At 36.9% G+C, this 20,529-nt stretch overlaps 1 protein-coding gene across 1 annotated transcript; it reads right to left on the reverse strand.

Moving 5' to 3' along the window:
* Window positions 1-1,839: 1,839 nt before the first annotated feature.
* Window positions 1,840-20,524, reverse strand: LOC138336006 (ATR-interacting protein-like). Its single transcript, XM_069285263.1, has 12 exons — window positions 19,577-20,524; window positions 18,516-18,676; window positions 17,231-17,684; window positions 16,827-16,940; window positions 14,780-14,960; window positions 12,928-13,483; window positions 12,450-12,602; window positions 9,425-9,513; window positions 8,758-8,989; window positions 7,021-7,107; window positions 2,805-3,048; window positions 1,840-2,188 (listed from the first exon to the last, which is right to left on the reverse strand). Exons 1-12 carry the CDS (start codon window positions 20,175-20,177, stop codon window positions 2,085-2,087), a joined length of 2,976 nt encoding a protein of 991 aa, XP_069141364.1. The 5' UTR covers window positions 20,178-20,524; the 3' UTR covers window positions 1,840-2,084.
* Window positions 20,525-20,529: the final 5 nt, after the last annotated feature.

Here is a 20,529-nt window from a genome sequence, read left to right on the forward strand (position 1 = left end):
TGTATGTTTAGGGAGACTACTTTGTCTCATTTTCTTGAAAAGAAAGAATGGCGTCAAAATATTTTTACTGGCAATTTTATTTCAACATTTCAGCATATGTTAATATGCATCACATATTTCATTCCTGTGGCGAATTTACATAATAAATATAGTTAAAAAACAACCTAATATCACATATTCCGACTTATTCCAGACAGTACTTTTAAGTATGTCACAATGTTCAGGCAATAATTCAACAAATTATCTTCGATAGAAGAAAACAAAATAGTTTAAAGTTTTATAATTAAAACAGATATGCAAATTAAATGGCAATAGACAAATATATTACCAATATGCCAATAAACAGTACTTAATTTTACTCTCGCTGTCCCATATAGGCACTTACTGTACATTCTTTAAATTTCACATCAATCCTATATATGTATGCAGGTATCAAATATTCTCTTTCTCTCGACAGAGGTGTTCAGTACACCCCATAATTACCATGATTGTTGAGTATTGACATTCCTAAATCAAAAGTTTTAAGCACTTATATTGCATACCATAGCACAGACTCAAAGTTTTGCTACTGTATCAAGACTGTGTTGATAAATTGTGTAGGTCTGCCGACAATGAATTCAAAGGTAAATAATTTAAAGGCTCACTACCTTTCCGAAGCAAAATTTAAAGGTTAACGTTTCTTAAAAACATAAGAAAATACATATCGATGGCCTAAGATGAGATAATAACACCAAACATATGCAAGATTCCCTGCATAATATATGATAACTGTGGAAATTCATTTCGTTGTTTTGCCGTTTGGCTCAGTGATATTCAACTACAGCGCAGTATTAAGAATGACGGCGGGAAACATGAGCGTTATGAAAATTAACATTCTATTATTTTTTTCAAAAGATGATGATGAGTGTTGTATTAATGGTTAGTTAATAACTTTTGCGGCTCTAAAAATTATCGATCTCGTTTTACATTCCCATTTTTTAAATCAACAAGAGGCCCAGAGGGCCTGTATCGTTCACCTGGTTATAATAATGCCAAGTAATGTTCTGATTAAGGGTTCATTGTTTCTTTCCTGAAGGAATTTAAGATTTACCTCTAATTTCCCTATTGGGACCAATTCTTTCTGCTCCAGGGGGTCAGAGCCAAAATTTATACAAACTCTGTTCATCTTCCCCCAAGAATGTTTCTGGCCAAATTTGGTTACATTCCATGCAGAACTCTGTGACAAGTAGCGATTTAAAGCATTTACCTCTATTTCCCCTAATTGACCATGCCCCTCCTGCCCCCGAGGGGTCAGAGCCAAAATTTATACAAGTTCTGTTCCCCTTCCCCCAAGGATGTTTCTGGCCAAATTTGGTTACATTGCATGCAGAACTCTATGACTAGTAGCGATTTAAAGAAAATGTTGACGGATGGATGGACGACGGACGATGGACGCCACGCCATGACATAAGCTCACCGACCCTTCGGGCCAGGTGAGCTAAAAACCGTTTCAGAAAGTTAGTGGGCCTTTAATACCATTCCACACCTGATGATCTGTTACAGTGTCTATAACAGTTTAACATGAGATGACCTAGTTACAGTGTCTATAACAGTTTAACATGAGATGACCTAGTTACAGTGTCTATAACAGTTTAACATGAGATGACCTAGTTACAGTGTCTATAACAGTTTAACATGAGATGACCTAGTTACAGTGTCTATAACAGTTTAACATGAGATGACCTAGTTACAGTGTCTATAACAGTTTAACATGAGATGACCTAGTTACAGTGTCTATAACAGTTTAACATGAGATGACCTAGTTACAGTGTCTATAGTTTAACATGAGAACAGTTATAACAGTTTAACATGAGATGACCTAGTTACAGTGTCTATAACAGTTTAACATGAGATGACCTAGTTACAGTGTCTATAACAGTTTAACATGAGATGACCTAGTTACAGTGTCTATAACAGTTTAACATGAGATGACCTAGTTACAGTGTCTATAACAGTTTAACATGAGATGACCTAGTTACAAAGTCTATAACAGTTTAACATGAGATGACCTAGTTACAGTGTCTATAACAGTTTAACATGAGATGTCAGGACTGGTCCATGTGTTGTGCATCCTCCTCATCTCCTTCACTCTCCTGTGAAAATTCGTTATAATCCTCATCAAAGTCCCATAAATCTCCTAAAGCACTTACTGTGAAAACATAAAGGATACACAAGTTATAATTAGGTATATCATTAACGTATCTTTAATGGTAGCATTTCGTAGCATTTCTTATCATTTTATTGAGGTGCACCTCTAAACAAAACCTGGATTCCTGCGTTGTGATAAATACTGTATGTATCCATACATATTTTAGCACTAATCTATTCACGCTGTCTTTAAAGCAATAATTAGAGAACAGCACAAAATTTTGTCAAAAGGATATTTCCAGTATTGAACCATCGAATTGCTCTATCAAATTTGTATCTGCGCTAATAAATCAAAATATATAATTTTCCACATTTGTTCTAAAATTTAACTGCACTAAAATAAGAACATCTACAGAACTGTTTAGAAATGTTATATGCACTTTTCTAAAAATAAAAAATGATGAAGTAGTTGTAAAAATTTTTTTTAACTTTGAGATTTAACTTTAAGATTGACTGGCCTTGCACTCATCTTTTTAATTTATTTTCATAAGAAAGGTTGGTCTAGGCCGGTATTGCATGTTAAAATCATGTCTAAACTTACATTCTTGAGAATGTTTATTTGTGTATTTATAATTTTACATTCGTGAGAATGGTTGGTCATGTATTTATAAACTTACATTCGTGAGAATGGTTGGCTGACTTGAAGACCGTTGTGAGACCTGTGATCAGCCTAACATACTGGTGTTCCACAAGGTAGTGGTGTTCAGCGAAGCGGTCGTCTCTCTGGTATAATGCATGTAACAGCAGCAGTCCTTGTCTTAGATAAGCCAGAAGGTTTTCTTGTCCCTCTGATCCCTCCTTCTCTCCCGCCTCATACAAGATGAGGAGGCGATGTAACACCACAACAACTGTATGTATCACCTGTAAACACATCAGTAACTTTTACCTGCATTTCTTGTATTGGTAAACAAAATCATTATTTATATTACACAGGCTGATGCGCCACATATGTTACCCATTTTTATGCAATTTTAACATGAATCTCATGCATAAATCCTTATGATTCTTTACGCTGGATTTTCACCTGGAAATTAAATTTCATACAGTGTCTAGATACGTAGTGAAGAGTTTTTTAATTGAAAATATTGTATTTATGGTCTTTATACACAGGTAAAATTGTGGCCTTTTGGGTCTTAGTAAGCAGATGTACTTTATACATATATAGTCACAAAGGCAGGTTTCAATGTACCTGTTAAGGATAAAACAATTTTCTTTCACAGCTACTAAATTTCACAATTTCCATTTCGAAGCGTTTTTTGCTAATTTTAAGTTTCACAGATTCAAAATGGAATGGAAATATCTTTCTATTGTGCAAAAATTATGGAAGAGATTGATTTTGCTAAGATTAACTTAAGCATATTTACTAAATTTTCGAAATTTGTAAAAATAAATCACCTGTGAAAGAAAGCTGGCTTATAGTATGTCTCAGTATGTCTCACTAACTGTATATTGACCTGTACACTACAGCGACAGTCACAATGACTGGTTACACTGTACCTGGTATATGTCTCACTAACTGTATACTGACCTGTACACTACAGCGACAGTCACAATGACTGGTTACACTGTACCTGGTATATGTCTCACTAACTGTATACTGACCTGTACACTACAGCGACAGTCACAATGACTGGTTACACTGTACCTGGTATATGTCTCACTAACTGTATACTGACCTGTACACTACAGCGACAGTCACAATGACTGGTTACACTGTACCTGGTATATGTCTCACTAACTGTATACTGACCTGTACACTACAGCGACAGTCACAATGACTGGTTACACTGTACCTGGTATATGTCTCACTAACTGTATACTGACCTGTACACTACAGCGACAGTCACAATGACTGGTTACACTGTACCTGGTATATGTCTCACTAACTGTATACTGACCTGTACACTACAGCGACAGTCACAATGACTGGTTACACTGTACCTGGTATATGTCTCACTAACTGTATACTGACCTGTACACTACAGCGACAGTCACAATGACTGGTTACACTGTACCTGGTATATGTCTCACTAACTGTATACTGACCTGTACACTACTGTGACAGTACAATACTGGTTACACTGTACCTGGTATATTCTCACTAACTGTATACTGACTGTACACTACAGCGACAGCACAATGACTGGTTACACTGTACCTGGTATATGTCTCACTAACTGTATACTGACCTGTACACTACAGCGACAGTCACAATCACTGGTTACACTGTACCTGGTATATGTCTCACTAACTGTATACTGACCTGTACACTACAGCGACAGTCACAATGACTGGTTACACTGTACCTGGTATATGTCTCACTAACTGTATACTGACCTGTACACTACAGCGACAGTCACAATGACTAGTTACACTGTACCTGGTATATGTCTCACTAACTGTATACTGACCTGTACACTACAGCGACAGTCACAATGACTGGTTACACTGTACCTGGTATATGTCTCACTAACTGTATACTGACCTGTACACTACAGCGACAGTCACAATGACTGGTTACACTGTACCTGGTATATGTCTCACTAACTGTATACTGACCTGTACACTACAGCGACAGTCACAATGACTGGTTACACTGTACCTGGTATATGTCTCACTAACTGTATACTGACCTGTACACTATAACGACAGTCACAATGATGGTTACACTGTACCTGGTATATGTCTCACTAACTGGATACTGACCTGTACACTACAGCGACAGTCACAATGACTGGTTACACTGTACCTGGTATATGTCTCACTAACTGTATACTGACCTGTACACTACAACGACAGTCACAATGACTGGTTACACTGTACCCTGGTATATGTCTCACTAACTGTATACTGACCTGTACACTACAGCGACAGTCACAATGACTGGTTACACTGTACCTGGTATATGTCTCACTAACTGTATACTGACCTGTACACTACAGCGACAGTCACAATGACTGGTTACACTGTACCTGGTATATGTCTCACTAACTGTATACTGACCTGTACACTACAGCGACAGTCACAATGACTGGTTACACTGTACCTGGTATATGTCTCACTAACTGTATACTGACCTGTACACTACAGCGACAGTCACAATGACTGGTTACACTGTACCTGGTGTATGTCTCACTAACTGTATACTGACCTGTACACTACAGCGACAGTCACAATGACTGGTTACACTGTACCTGGTATATGTCTCACTAACTGTATACAACCTGTACACTACAGCGACAGCCACAATGACTGGTTACACTGTACCTGGTATATGTCTCACTAACTGTATACTGACCTGTACACTACAGCGACAGTCACAATGACTGGTTACACTGTACCTGGTATGTCTCACTAACTGTATACTGACCTGTACACTACAGCAACAGTCACAATGACTGGTTACACTGTACCTGGTATATGTCTCACTAACTGTATACTGACCTGTACACTACAGCGACAGTCACAATGACTGGTTACACTGTACCTGGTATATGTCTCACTAACTGTATACTGACCTGTACACTACAGCGACAGTCACAATGACTGGTTACACTGTACCTGGTATATGTCTCACTAACTGTATACTGACCTGTACACTACAGTGACAGTCACAATGACTGGTTACACTGTACCTGGTATATGTCTCACTAACTGTATACTGACCTGTACACTATAACGAGTCACAATAAATGGTTACACTGTACCTAGTATATGTCTCACTAACTGGATACTGACCTGTACACTACAGCGGCAGTCACAATGACTGGTTACACTGTACCTGATATGTGTCACTAACTGTATACCCACCTGTACACTACAGCGACAGTCACAATGACTGGTTACACTGTACCTGGTATATGTCTCACTAACTGTATACTGACCTGTACACTACAGCGGCAGTCACAATGACTGGTTACACTGTACCTGATATGTGTCACTAACTGTATACCCACCTGTACACTACAGCGACAGTCACAATGACTGGTTACACTGTACCTGGTATATGTCTCACTAACTGTATACTGACCTGTACACTACAGCGACAGTCACAATCACTGGTTACACTGTACCTGGTATACGTCTCACTAACTGTAATACTGACCTGTACACTACAGCGACAGTCACAATGACTGGTTACACTGTACCAGGTATATGTCTCACTAACTGTATACTGACCTGTACACTACAGCGACAGTCACAATCACTGGTTACACTGTACCTGGTATACGTCTCACTAACTGTATACTGACCTGTACACTACAGCGACAGTCACAATGACTGGTTACACTGTACCAGGTATATGTCTCACTAACTGTATACTGACCTGTACACTACAGCGACAGTCACAATGACTGGTTACACTGTACCTGGTATGTCTCACTAACTGTATACCAACCTGTACACTACAGCGACAGTCACAATGACTGGTTACACTGCACCTGGTGTATGTCTCACTAGCTGTATACTGACCTGTACACTATAGCCACAATGACTGGTTACACTGTACCTGGTATGTCTCACTAACTGTATACTGACCTGTACACTACAGCGACAGTCACAATGACTGGTTACACTGTACCTGGTATATGTCTCACTAACTGTATACTGACCTGTACACTACAGCGACAGTCACAATCACTGGTTACACTGTACCTGGTATATGTCTCACTAACTGTATACTGACCTGTACACTACAGCGACAGTCACAATGACTGGTTACACTGTACCTGGTATATGTCTCACCAACTGTATACTGACCTGTACACTACAGTGACAGTCACAATCACTGGTTACACTGTACCTGGTATGTCTCACTAACTGTATACTGACCTGTACACTACAGCGACAGTCACTCTGTAGAAGTAAAACCACCCCTCCTTTGTGTACACTGATGATATTATAGAGACAGTGAAAGAGCTGTAAAAAAAAATATTTCAAATTCATTTCAACAACTACAATGTTTCTGTACATTTGATAATAGAATCTACCTTGAGGGTTTGACATTAATATCACAACCCAAGGTGTAATTCATGCGCGTCCAACTCGAGGCTTGCCGAGGGTTAGACATTCAGGAATTGGCCAGAGGATTGTGATTTTGTTGTCACACCCTCATAGGTAGGGAATGATTCTTTTTCTCCCACATAGAAAAGAAAAGGAGATACAAGCCTGAACGGAAGCATTTTCACTGCGACATGAACATGGTTCCATCGTCTGCACGTCAATATTGATGACGTCATTGACAATGCAAGCCACGGTCACACCGCATGAAGTCATGACGTCACGTAATTGTTTTCAGGTTAAACAAGAGATCCCAGGGGGATCTTGGCGCCCACCAAAGAATAATCTATATATGACAATGGAAAGATGGATCTTTTCTCTACTTTTCAAACTTTTTCAAACATACTATATATAGAATTTGAGAAGATCGTTTCAGTACTTTCTGAGAAATAGCAGTAACAAACTTCAACTATCGATATCCAAGATGGTCCTTGGCGGCCATCTTGTTGATCAATCCGTCCCAAATTGCAATATGCACAACTAGGGCCCTAGGGAAACCTACAAATAAAATTTGATAAAGATCTCTTCAGTACTTTCTGAGAAATAGCGATAACAAACTTTAACTATCAAAATCAAAGATGGCTGCCTGGCGGCCATCTTTTTGACCAATCAGTCCCAAAACGTTATATGCACAATTAGGTCCCTAGGGGAACCTACATATGAAATGTGAGACAGATCCCTTTAGTACTTTCTGAGAAATAGCGATAACAAACTTTAACTTTCAAAATCCAAGATGGCAGCCTGGCGGCCATCTTGTTCATAAGGTCCTTAGGGGAACCTACATATGTAATTTGAGACAGATCCCTTCAATACTTTCTGAGAATAGCGATAACAAGAATTGTTAACAGACGAACGGACGGACGGAAGGAGGGACCACTGACCACGGACAAAAAGCGATTTGAATAGCCCACCATCTGATGATTGTGGGCTAAAAAGTCAGCGCACAATCTGTCATACCATAGGGGTTGACAGAGAAATCTCCCATGGCAAAAACCGGTGACAAATCAGTGAATGGTGGGAGATTGTCATATCAATATTGATATTATTATTTTATAGGTAACATTTGTACGTTGTAGAAAAAAGTTGTTTATGGTTAAATATGTCTATAAATGCCTACAAACAGGACAAAGAATTATAAAACCAAATAGTCAAAATGTATTGAAATTTTTGGACCTCAAGAAAATGGACTTATGTTAGTGGTCGTTTAAACCTAAGAGAGAACAATAAGGCAGGTTTACTGCATAATGCATATGATATCCCTGAACCTAATTAGAGAATAGGTCACACTTGTACCCGGAACAAAGTTTGGGTTTGGGTTTTATTAGTTTAACGTCCTATTAACAGCCAGGGTCATGTAAGGACGTGCCGCAGTACCCGGAGAAAAACTATTGACCAGCAATCAGTACCTGGCAACTGCTACACATGGGATTCAAACTCGCGACCCAGAGGTGGAGGGCCAGCGGTAATATGTCGAGACAGAAAACTTAAAGATAAAAAACGAACACTTACTTGTGTGCTTGCTTGAAGACAATACTCTGACGAGACTTTATCCAGAGTACGACTACAGACATTGTATAGAAGACAGAGTAGACAGCCATCAGGACCTACATACAGACTGGACACAAAGGAGTTGAACTTGACCAGTGCTGTCAGTAGCTTCAGTCCTCGAACTACGATACTCTGGTCACTTTCACAATCTATACAATTAGCTAGTACACTACTGTGGAGTAAGGGAAGTAATCTGAAAATGTATATTGGATTAATTATAATAATGTGTTTACAAAATAATGGGTCAATATTTTGTTCAATAATTTACATAATTTCTGATAATATTCTACCAACTATTAAACAAATGCTCATAATTGAATGAAATAAAAAACAAAACATAATCAATTATATATTAACTAAACACTGTGATGCCATAGTCCTTCTAATTAGATTTATATTTCAGTGCATTTCAAGCTAGAAACTTTGCGTTAAATCTGCACCGAGTCTTTGATAAAACAATTAATGTGACTGCACGAGTTCATCATTGTGCTGACTTATTCAAAATCAATTTATTGTGGCAAAATAAGCATGTTTACAGTATATAAACTTTGAAACCTATTGCTGAAGTTCTACTTACGTTATTATATGAAATATGGTATAACCTTACATAGGCATCAATAAAACTTACTGTGGAACCTGGTTTTCTGTGAGGTGTGTGGCTAACACCATCAAAATGTCTAACGCTTTCTCTACCACACGTACACTGTATTTGTGTACCTAAAAAACCAAAGATGAAAATAGTGACCTGAATGCCAGACTGTCTTCATGCCTTCAACTAAAGCTAAATTGACAGCATGCATTAAATATTTACAAAATAAAAGAAATAATAAATTACATCTATCTAGTACTTAAAGGGACATGAACATTAAATAATTTGTTCTGTATGCTTACATATGGTTTTCAGATGTTTATTGAATATTTTATTACAATGATTGGTTATCTAAAACGGCAGGAAAACATGGGGAATACCTACCCCAAAAATGATAAAAATAGACCGTCATATTCTATTTTTGGAAAACAAACGAAAGCTGGCCGAAACCGAGGTGATAATGAACAACAAACTTGCAGACATGACAAGAAATATTAGTTTTCCACATTTTAAAATTATTTTCTAATTTACGATGGTTGACAAATGAACTTTAAGCCATATTTGTCATAAAACAATTTGTATTTAGCGTAAGAATGATACAATTAAGTCAAAAGTCAAACGAGACTTTTCATTCGACAGGGCACCGCGAAGGGAGGTTCCTGACTTATTACACATATGTACAGCACGCAAGTATAAAGTGGGCTCCCGTCTCTTGCATTTCAGAGATCCATTAATATTTACCTATTTTCCCCATTGCAAACGTAACTGACTCTTGACTTACACTGTTTTCTATTGGAATTCGTTTGTGTTCGCTTCACCCACGTTTTTGACCCACCATTTTGTTTACATTCATTTAATTTGTGCAGTGCATTGTGGAAGGTCACTAAAGTTCAACACTACTATACTATGTTACAAAATTCGACCGGGCTGGTTCAGAAAACAGAAAGATGGAATTTCCATTATAATTATTTTATTTGACACATTTGCACAACAACTGATATATATTACTTAGTAAGGTATCTGACACATCTTGAATATGTATTTTACTCAAATTTACATGGTTTATTTAGGTTCATATCTCTTTAAAACATTTGTTGATCTATTCCTTATACTTTTAGCTAAATGTAGTACATTTCAACAATATCTTGCAAATAATCAATACATTTATTTGTATATGTTACAAAATTGTCCAGTATGTCTGTCTTCTGAACTCATGTTAAACAGAGTTATTTGCTCATGTGAACTTGTTGTAGTGATTCTTTCATGAACTGAGAATGCACATTTGATGAAAATGATATTGATTAATCTTATGTAAATTAAAGAAACATAGTCATAATGGATGGATGCTTAAGAACACAATCCTTTGGTTGAGATTCCATATTTATTATCCTGAGTCATTTCAAATTGAATAACAATACATACTGTTCCTTATTTGGTGGGAACTTTCCTTGAGAATAGAGAGCACCCCTGACCTCAGCCTCAATATCCAGGGATTACTATCACTGTCATTATATCCACCGTTGGACTATGTCATATATAGCAAATCTAAAGGCTCTGTGTGTGACAACAGATGAGACAGAAAGTTTGGTCCTTTAGTACTCCCATAACATGAGAGTCGACTGGTCAGCCGGTTTTTTTCGGACGTTACTTTGCTGACTGTCGACTCTCATTTCCGAAGGCCTATTTCTTTGATGCAGCTTCCGACGTCAGATGAAAGCGGAAGGAAAAATGCAATTATATCAATATCTATAGCTCTAACAGTGATAACATCGATGTGTATTTACAGTTTAGGTATTAGTTATCCGACTTATACAGTAGAACCATAATTTTAGGCCTCATGAAATAGTATTTTAGCAGATTAGATATGATGAATCCTTTCCGTAACATTTTGACCTAGATTTAAAAATGGCGGCTGGTTACTACAAAAAACAGAACGTGAATTCAAGCGGGAAGAATGGAAGTAAAAGTATAGGCAGATCAAGCGTTTTGGGGACTTTGCAATTCGTTTTTTCTATTAACCGGCTGGATCACTTTCATCATGAAGTTTTGTCTGGGTCATGAAAGTTTACGTTAGGATATGAAAAATATTTGTTTTAGATGGATTTTACGGCTAATTTTGTCAAAATACTTGTTGATTTATGAAAAAGAGGTAGGAATTTGATATTGATGACGATTTTAATATGATTTAAACGTTTTATATTGTCACAATCCAAACTTTGAAAATGTTACCCTCAGCTCGTGTAAAATGGCCTATTGGAATGTTATGAGGTATAACACTACGTAATTTCCAAGTGTCACGTCGGTGCTGATACTCCTTCTAACAATGTTTGTATGTACGTCCTTGTTAGAATGTTCAACAAAATAATTGAATAACACGTACACTGTAATATCGTGTACAGTTCAGCATCAATGGGACAGTCTCTGTAGACAGGGGTGTACAATTCTGAAAATTTTGCACTAGCCCAAGTGCTTAGTAGCAATCAATTGATTCACAAGCCCTGAACAGAAAGAACTACTAGCCCCTATTTTTTGTATAGTTTTTATATGTGCATTTTACTCGATCTGGATTTTTTTATTTTTTACAAACCTGTACAGAAACAAGTACATGTCTAACAGTGTGTTAAAATACCATTCTGCTAATAAAGATAATATCGCACAATTGCTTTCACAGAGTGACATTTATTCATTTAGTAAAAACATTCTTGAGTCAATATGTGACGAAGGCAACAAGTGCCCATCACATGCAAAAAACTTTTAGATTTTACAATTATGTCTTCTTAATTTCACTCAGATATTTCCTTTAACATGAGTTAGTCCTTTTAGATGTTCATCAAAAGAACATAACAGTACACTGTATAGCGTTTAAGTTCAGCATCAAAGGAAGTCTCTGTAGACATGTGATTGGCTATTTTTTCTCTTGAAACGCCTTTAGTTTCTCTATGACATAGTCCAGGGGTGGATATAATGACAGTGATTGTAACCTCTAGAATATCAAGGATGCCCTGAGTTGGAGACTTTTTGTTAATCACTTCTATAAGTACATGTGTAGTTATGAAGTACTTACTCCCTGTCCAGGATTAGCAAGGCTGAACACTTTCCTCAACAAATAGATGTCCTCCAAGTGGTGTTGAATGACTGACCCCTGTGACCTTGAACTGGAGCCAGAGGAAGAGACACTTGTATCCAAATTACTAGCACCTTGTCTTTCCCCTGTTACCTGTAAAGATAAATGAATCGAAATGTTAAGATAATGACTTATCTGTAAATAATTGTAGCACTAAGCAAATAATTTTTGATGAACTAAAACTTTTGTAATCACAGTCAAGGTCTTGAAGAAGCATAAAAATAACTGGTTAAGTGGTTATATGATACTTTCTTACATTGGTTTTTCATCTAAATTTATTGTTACCATGGAAATTCACCTAAAAGGAACCAACTTTCAATGATCTTGATATTAATTATCTATTTGATAAATAAAGTATTTGAGTTACATGATTTATACATACATGTAATGTGTTAAATACTTTATTATACATGCATACCTGTACTGTACCACAGTCCTTTACACTTGTGTTAGCTTCAGGAGATTCAAGTAAAACAGCCCGCACACTTTGGCAGAAGGACACAAGCTTGTGAAGTATAGACAGAGAAGCCAAGGCCAGAGATTCCAGATTGTTGGCGAAGAGAGCCGAGTCCCTGAGGAGAAGGGACAAGGAACTAGTGAGTGATTCTACAGAACTGTCCAGACTACTGCTTCCTCGAGAAGATGGAGGACTCTGGGGGTTGACTTCTACCGCCGAAGTCAACAGGTCAAGGTAGTGTCCTAAGTAGTCTGTAAGCAGAGGCAGAAGTAGCAAGGCACCATGGTCATTTGGAAGGTCAGGGTCATTGGTTACTAGGGTAGTCATATCCTTAGTAACAGAACCGACAGTCTTTTCAGCATTACTCAACACATTGATAGCAGCACAGTGTAAGGAATCGTCGTCACACTTTTGGTTGCGTAATAACAAAGTCTGCAGACCTAGGAGGGCCAATGTTCGATGTTCAGTGGATCCAACAGAAACTAAGTGTTTGGAGGCAAGGGTGGTGTCAGCAGGCCTGCAAATAAACAGATAAATAGTTATCACATAATCTACTGGTATCCAGTGACTTCGCGCACACGTAAAAGATTGCATAAATTATGTCACTAGTGTAAATAAACCTGAAGCGATTGTAATTGGTTGTGCTGGGTAAGAAATCCAATGTGACTTCATGACAGAAACAATGAAGTGACATCAGGAAATAAAGAAGTGTTGTCAGGATTCGAATACAGTAACACAAAATGATTGCCTCCACTGGATATCTGTCCTTGCAGGTAGGTATTGATTATGACATCATGTGTTTGCAAACATAACATCAGAATTTCAGAGAAAACAATGTCAGTTTTGCTCACAAGATGATGACATCACATTTGACACCAACAAGGGAGGTAACTCAGTGATAAGCAAAAAAAGTAATGGTAGTAGTGGGGAAAAAAGCATGGCCAGACTTGGGTCCAGGTTTGGACCTCTGAGCACTACCACCGCAGGATGCTCTACTAATTGAACCACCTGCAGTTCAGCATCGATCAACCTAATCCAGAACATTTACACCTGAAGCAAATATCATAAGTAACTGAAATGTAATTAAGAATTAATTTGACATTATATACATTTATGTAATGTAATTAATTGAATTACATGTAATTCAAATTTTCATCAAGTATATATTACCTTCAATTACTAGAAAAATTTTAATGCAGTGCAATTACTCAGTAATCACCTTTACATTTTATTTTAGTAAATACTCTAAACCACTACTGTTTAGCAAATACAATATTTGACATCAACATTATTTTCAACATATTTGCAAATACATAAATTCACAGCTTGACAATTTGCACAATTTTCTGTCAGTACCCCCTATGGGATGCTACCAATTAAATTCTGCTAAAGTCCAACCAGCTTTTATGAAGAAGAAGTCGATTGTTGACGGATGACAGACACCGCAGTATCACATAAGCTCACCCTGGTCCTTTGGACCAGGCTCTGATTTCTCGAAACAAAAGTGCAGACTTAAGTCAAAACTTAAGTTTTTCTCCTTATATAATTTATATGAAAATTTTAGACTTTAATATGTCGGTTTTGGACTTGAGTTTGTTTTGAGAAATCAGGGCCTGGTGAGCTACCAATCGTGTCTTTTCGTAATAGTATATCCATAATAACAATTATTCAAGAAACATTTTATTTCACATTCTAGCTCCCATGAAATTACATGATTTTTTTTTTTTTTTATCTCACGAAGATATAAAGATTTACAACACCATGTCTGATAAAGGTCCTAGGTAAGAAGACAGTATTATTAATGACATTGTACCTTGGTCGATTTGGTAAAGGAGACAACATGCTACTGCTGCTGTCACGGTCAAAGTGTAGGCGCTGTAGATCACAGCTCCCCGTTTGCGTGTGTAATAATCCCACAATGCCTTGGTCCACACCTCCACCACTAGGCGGCGTCTCCAGTAGACTGGACACAAGCTGAGCTCCATTTAACTCCCCTGAAAAAAATTCAAAAGTCCATCATCAGTATTTAACATATTCATCCCTAAAATTTCCAAATGGACTAGTCTAGTCTTTGATTTAGAAGAGTCTAGAGGAGTCTCAAGGGTTAACACATTTTGTCGGTTCTGCCACTTCTATTAGAGCAGGATTTTATCTAAGGAATATATTCTTCCAGTATGACTTTTGGCAGTCCAGTCAAGGGACATTTCTACAAATTCCATGCACATGAAGCCTACCACCTTTATCTATGTATTAACAAAATGTTACATTTAGGCCAAACAAAATTAATTCTTAGTTTCTCAGGCCTTGCCGCATCGACATTTACCCCCCGCACCAACGTTTTTTATGCGCCATAACTTAAAAATTAAAATCGAGACCGCCGCATCGAACACACCCCAAATTTCCATTCGAACTTGCCCAAAATTTCCATTCGAAAACGCACCCGGAAATTGGCTCCAACTTTAGTATGCACCTTTCATTTCCGGTAAAAAGTGGCTGCCGATGTCAGCAAACGGAATGTTTCCTCCTAGGATTATGTATTTTCAACTGGTTTTCTTTGGATATAGTGACGATTGAGATATTTAAAAGCTGTTCTTAAAGACTGAGTAAGAATTTACATTTTCTACATGTGTTTTCATTGATTTTCATGTCCTTCAAGTGAGAAAAAAATAAAATGGTATCTGCCGCATTTGTTTTCAGAGAAATAAAAAATAAAAAATATTCCCGCCGCCCGCATTGACTTTTTAAAAAAGTGGCCTGAGAAACTAACAATTAATTTTTTTGGCCTTAAATGGATAGATTGTAAATCAATGGAATATACTTTAGAAAGAGAAAAAAAACCTGGATAACTCATTACTTATATCAAATTTCTTTTATATCTTCTTATATGCACAAAATGTGTACTGATATATAAGTGTTAATTGATTAGCTTCGGAAACCGAATGTAATTTAATACCAGGAAATTTTTTGTCATACTAAGAAGATTTCATATGACAGCAAATTCAATCATATATTCAGACCTGCCAACATTAAATTATGAAAAAGCGTAACATAGAAAGGAAAGGGGGGTCCCGGGATGTCACTACAGTAAGTATTCATAAAACCTGTATAGACATCGCTAAAATGTTGTTGCCAGTAAGTCTTCATCCATACACGTGTGTGGGGCATTCAAGTGACACGTTTTGTTTTGAACATGGCATTCTTGCTGTTTCTATGTGTAAACACTTGGCAAAGATGTCCTAAGTTGCCCAATGCAATATATTTATAACTGATCGGATATCTGTTAAGCATCAGATTGATGTGAAACAGTATTTTATTAGTGTCTGCAAAGACAAATCGTCACAATCTGGCACAAAAATTGTATGAAATTAGCTGATTTTTTTTCAGCAAAAAACGTGGGGGTGCCCTTATTAGAGGAGGCGCTCTTAATAGGGAAAATACGGTATATATACCGTGCAATACAAGCGCTTCATAGACTGTAAATTTTTGTCGTAAAAATTCCGGATTGTTTTCTTAAAGCGTAACTACTTCAGGAAAAACGTAACAGCGTCATTTTGGCATGAAAAACCGTAATCATTACGCCAAAAACAAAACAGTTGGCATGTCTGTATATTATACAAATGCACAATAACCTCTTTTAAGATGGTTTGCTATTCATTGGACCCTCAATAATCAGAACACTTTGGTCCCCTTCCCAATCTGTCCCCATTGCAAGTTTTATGGCCTGCCAGATTCCATTTACTTACAGTAGTCAAAACTGGAATCCATCCCCTGAGTTTTCTGGACTATCAGAGGCCAGATTATCACGGGTCCCACTCGATTGTACAAGAAATCATCAGACTGATTCAGGTGTAGTGACTTACCTCCAGAATGTTCAGCTGCAGACAGAAACAGTCTCCGTCGTCTAACAGGCCCAGTACCTGATGTGGAGGTGGTAGGGACGTCTACAGCAGGGTGATCCATTTCTGTACAGGTACCTTTAAACACGTATACATATATATTGTTTATGATTTTAAAAAAATCAGACGTTTGACTATAATAAGTCTACTTAGATAAAAAAAAAATGAACACGATATGATTTCTTGTTCATAGCACCAACAAGTAATTTCTAAAACTGATTTCCAATAAGTTATACAAATCCATAGTCTTATAACCCAAATTTAAGGCTTATCCTTTAGATATATATATATACCTGTAAACTACCATGGATTGTTAGAATCCACAATGCTAACAAACCATTCCATCAACTGAAAGGTTATTTACTCACCAGTATCTTTTGTACTCTTGTCCTTGTGAAGTGATGAAAGTCGTGACTTTGCATTGGGAGATCTATCATCTGCCATAAAACTATGTTTAGTTGGAAAGTTACCACCAGGCGAGCGACTCTTGTCCTTGTTTGGTCGTGGACTGTGTTGGGGAGCTTTCATTGGACTACTAGTCAAGTGTCCTCCTTCTACTGGCTGCTGTCTTAGTTCCAAGCTCCGGCATCGTCCCTGCAGCTCAGCTATATCACGATCCTTAAATTGTAGTTGAGTGTTGAGACGGTCTATGCTTGCTTGCAAACTTTTTTCTCTTTCGGTCTGCTCTCTATGATGCTGGTCAATTGCTTGCATTCTATCCTTCCTGGCCTGAGTTATCTCCCCTTCTTTCTTTTGCAAATTATCGCGCAATATCTTAATTTCCCCATCTTTGTTTGACAACTCTTTCTTGGCTTCTTGTAACTAAAAATCATTTAAAATTTGAGATGTTTAAAAGATTAAAACCATATATGCCAATACTTAGCATGGACCACTCTTTAGCATGGACCACTCTGAGTAAATTAAAATTATACTGATTAAAAATTAAGAACACATGAAACAGTGCTTTCTGAGAATTTTCTTGTTGCTTCTTGATAAGATTCCCACTATAACTACTTGTTGAAATCATTTAAAATTTGAGATGTTTAAAACGGATGGACGACGGACGGACCCACGGAACGATTTTAAACCATGATGGTGGGCTAAAAATGCAACTTATTTCAGCAGCATTTCCTTGGTGGAATTGCATGGACCACTCTGAGTAAATTAGCCCACTTATAGTTTTTTGATGATTAAAAATTGAAAATGTGGCCAAATTTATTAACATACCTTATTTAATATCAGTATTTACTGCATGATCGTTTATAATCAGCAGCATATCCTTCCTAAAATACACCATCGCCCCATTGAGGAAAGGCTCTCTGGGTTCATCATCTATAAGTTACAATTGTTGTCAGTATAATGAATTGTATTCGGGGCATATCATTCAAATTTATCTGAGACGCATTAAAATTAACATGAGGTTTGAGCTTTCTTAATCAAACCATTGTTAACATGAATTACGCATGAAATCTGCATATATATGACCTCAATCTATTAGGCCTCGATATATATAACTTTCACTGTAGTGGGGCCTTTAAGGATTAGTTAACAAATGAACCTAAATTCAGTATACCGCCCGGGCCCCTAATTTTGTTGTGGCAGGGGAGTAGGGTGTATACATAACCTTTTTTACTGCGGTTTTGGTTAACTCACCTGCATACTAATGTCTGTGCTGTCCCTTCTATCTAAACTTTTAGAGACACTCCTACTACTAGCAGCATCTTCCTGGATCTGAGGGTCAGTTTGTGGGGCTGACTGGGGGATACTTGGTCTCCTTGACAACTGACCAACAGATCCCATCTCGACAGAAGATTCTATAACACCAGAAGTAGACATAAAGTTCCACAAACAATAATAAATTCTGTATTTACCATCTAGATTTATATAAGTACCAGTCCCTAGAATATATAATTATTTCAACCCATATCAATCACCACAAAATGTTAGCTTCAATGCTTCTGTGTCTAAAACTAACATGTCAAATTTTAGATTCTAAGTTTAAAACTAGGGGGAGACAATCTTGTATTAGAAATCTATAATTCAAATACTGCAAATTTTATAAACAATTTAGGGTCTGATGACCATGGCAAGCTAATTTGTAGATTTTATAATATACACATTGATTCACAAAATACAATTCATGAGAAATATACTATTAAATAATCCATCAATTGATGGCTTTGTTGTTAGTGTATATTAATTTATTCTCTTTTTTTTAAGATGCTCCTCCGCCGACAAAGCATAAACGATATGTGTATGAATGTGTCTAATTAACACAAAAAATACATATAAAATAATTCATTTCACTTCTGGTGCATACGCAATCATAATCAGTACTTCATTCCATATAGGACATATAGTGCCATGGGTTTTTTTTTCGTGATATTATTATTAATCATTTTTAATTTGAATTAATTTCTATCTTGAAGTAAAACTCAAACTTTTCAATGGTGGCAATGGTATAAAGTAAATAGCTTTTATAACTGAAGAAAAATATACCAATCCGTCTGCACCTGTTTTTGATGATAAATATATATAGAAAAAATACCATTCCCTTACGTCAGCGGAGGAGCATGCATCTTTAGATTCTTTGCTTTCTCTTTCCTGCAAGTCACAACAACTGTTATTAATAGTAGACTAGACTTAGCATATATTTCTAAGTTCATTTTTACAAAATCATTAATTAGTACAAAGGTACCTAAAATTATACAAACCAGATTTCAGGCTAGATGAGCTATTGCTATTTGCTGATTTAGGTGTAACAGGGTAAGAACTTGATGATGAATAAGATGCTGAACTGGAAGTGTTTCTTGATGAAGAAGAAAATGAATTATTCCGAGAAGATGATGAGGAACTGTTGCTGGAAACATTTTGCGGTTTAACAAAGGAGCCTCTGCTGACAGTTGGCGTTGAAACTGGAGTAGTATGTTGAACAGACCTTGAACGGCTCTGATTAGGATTAGCGCTTAACTGTTGTTGTGCAATTTGCATGTCCTGAGTAGTGTTATCTGCTGGGTGTGTTATTGCTTGTGATGCCATTGTGTCAATGTGCTCAAGGTCAGCTTGAGTTAACTCCGAGTCAAAATCATCATCATCCCAATCGTCATCAAATTCTCCTCTCAAATCAGTTTTCCTGCGCTTGGAAGGAGGATCTTGTTCCATATTTGATTCGAAATAACTTACTTTTTTCTCTGTTATGTGACTGGATCCTGAGAATACCCTTGTATTCTTGTATTTAGAAAAATTCTCTTGGCTTGTCTTGGGATTAATGGAGAGTGGTCTCCCTTTTATGCATGAAACAAAATTTAATGCCATTAAAATCACTTCAGCAGCTCATGTACTTATTGAATAGGTACAACCTATTGTACATACATATCTTAACTTGGGTTAATTTAGCATCCATTAGCAGTAAATTGCAAGTTTAATCGTTTGATTGAATTATAAAATATAAACATTCAGCGACAGCAAAGCTGATGTCAAAGTCTGGTTTCAGATTCACATATCATGCTCAATTTTTGATTAGCTAAAATAAAGTAAATCAATTGGAGACTGTCAACAAGAGAAATTTGGTGATTATGAAACGTGACAACTTTCGGCAAACGCATAATGATTCCATGCAAAGTTTTTTCCATCACAGCTCTTTGCATTTGCCGCCATTTAGACTGTT

The sequence above is a fragment of the Argopecten irradians genome, chromosome 12 (genome assembly GCF_041381155.1).
Source record: "Argopecten irradians isolate NY chromosome 12, Ai_NY, whole genome shotgun sequence".
Classification (NCBI taxonomy): Eukaryota; Metazoa; Mollusca; class Bivalvia; order Pectinida; family Pectinidae; genus Argopecten; species Argopecten irradians.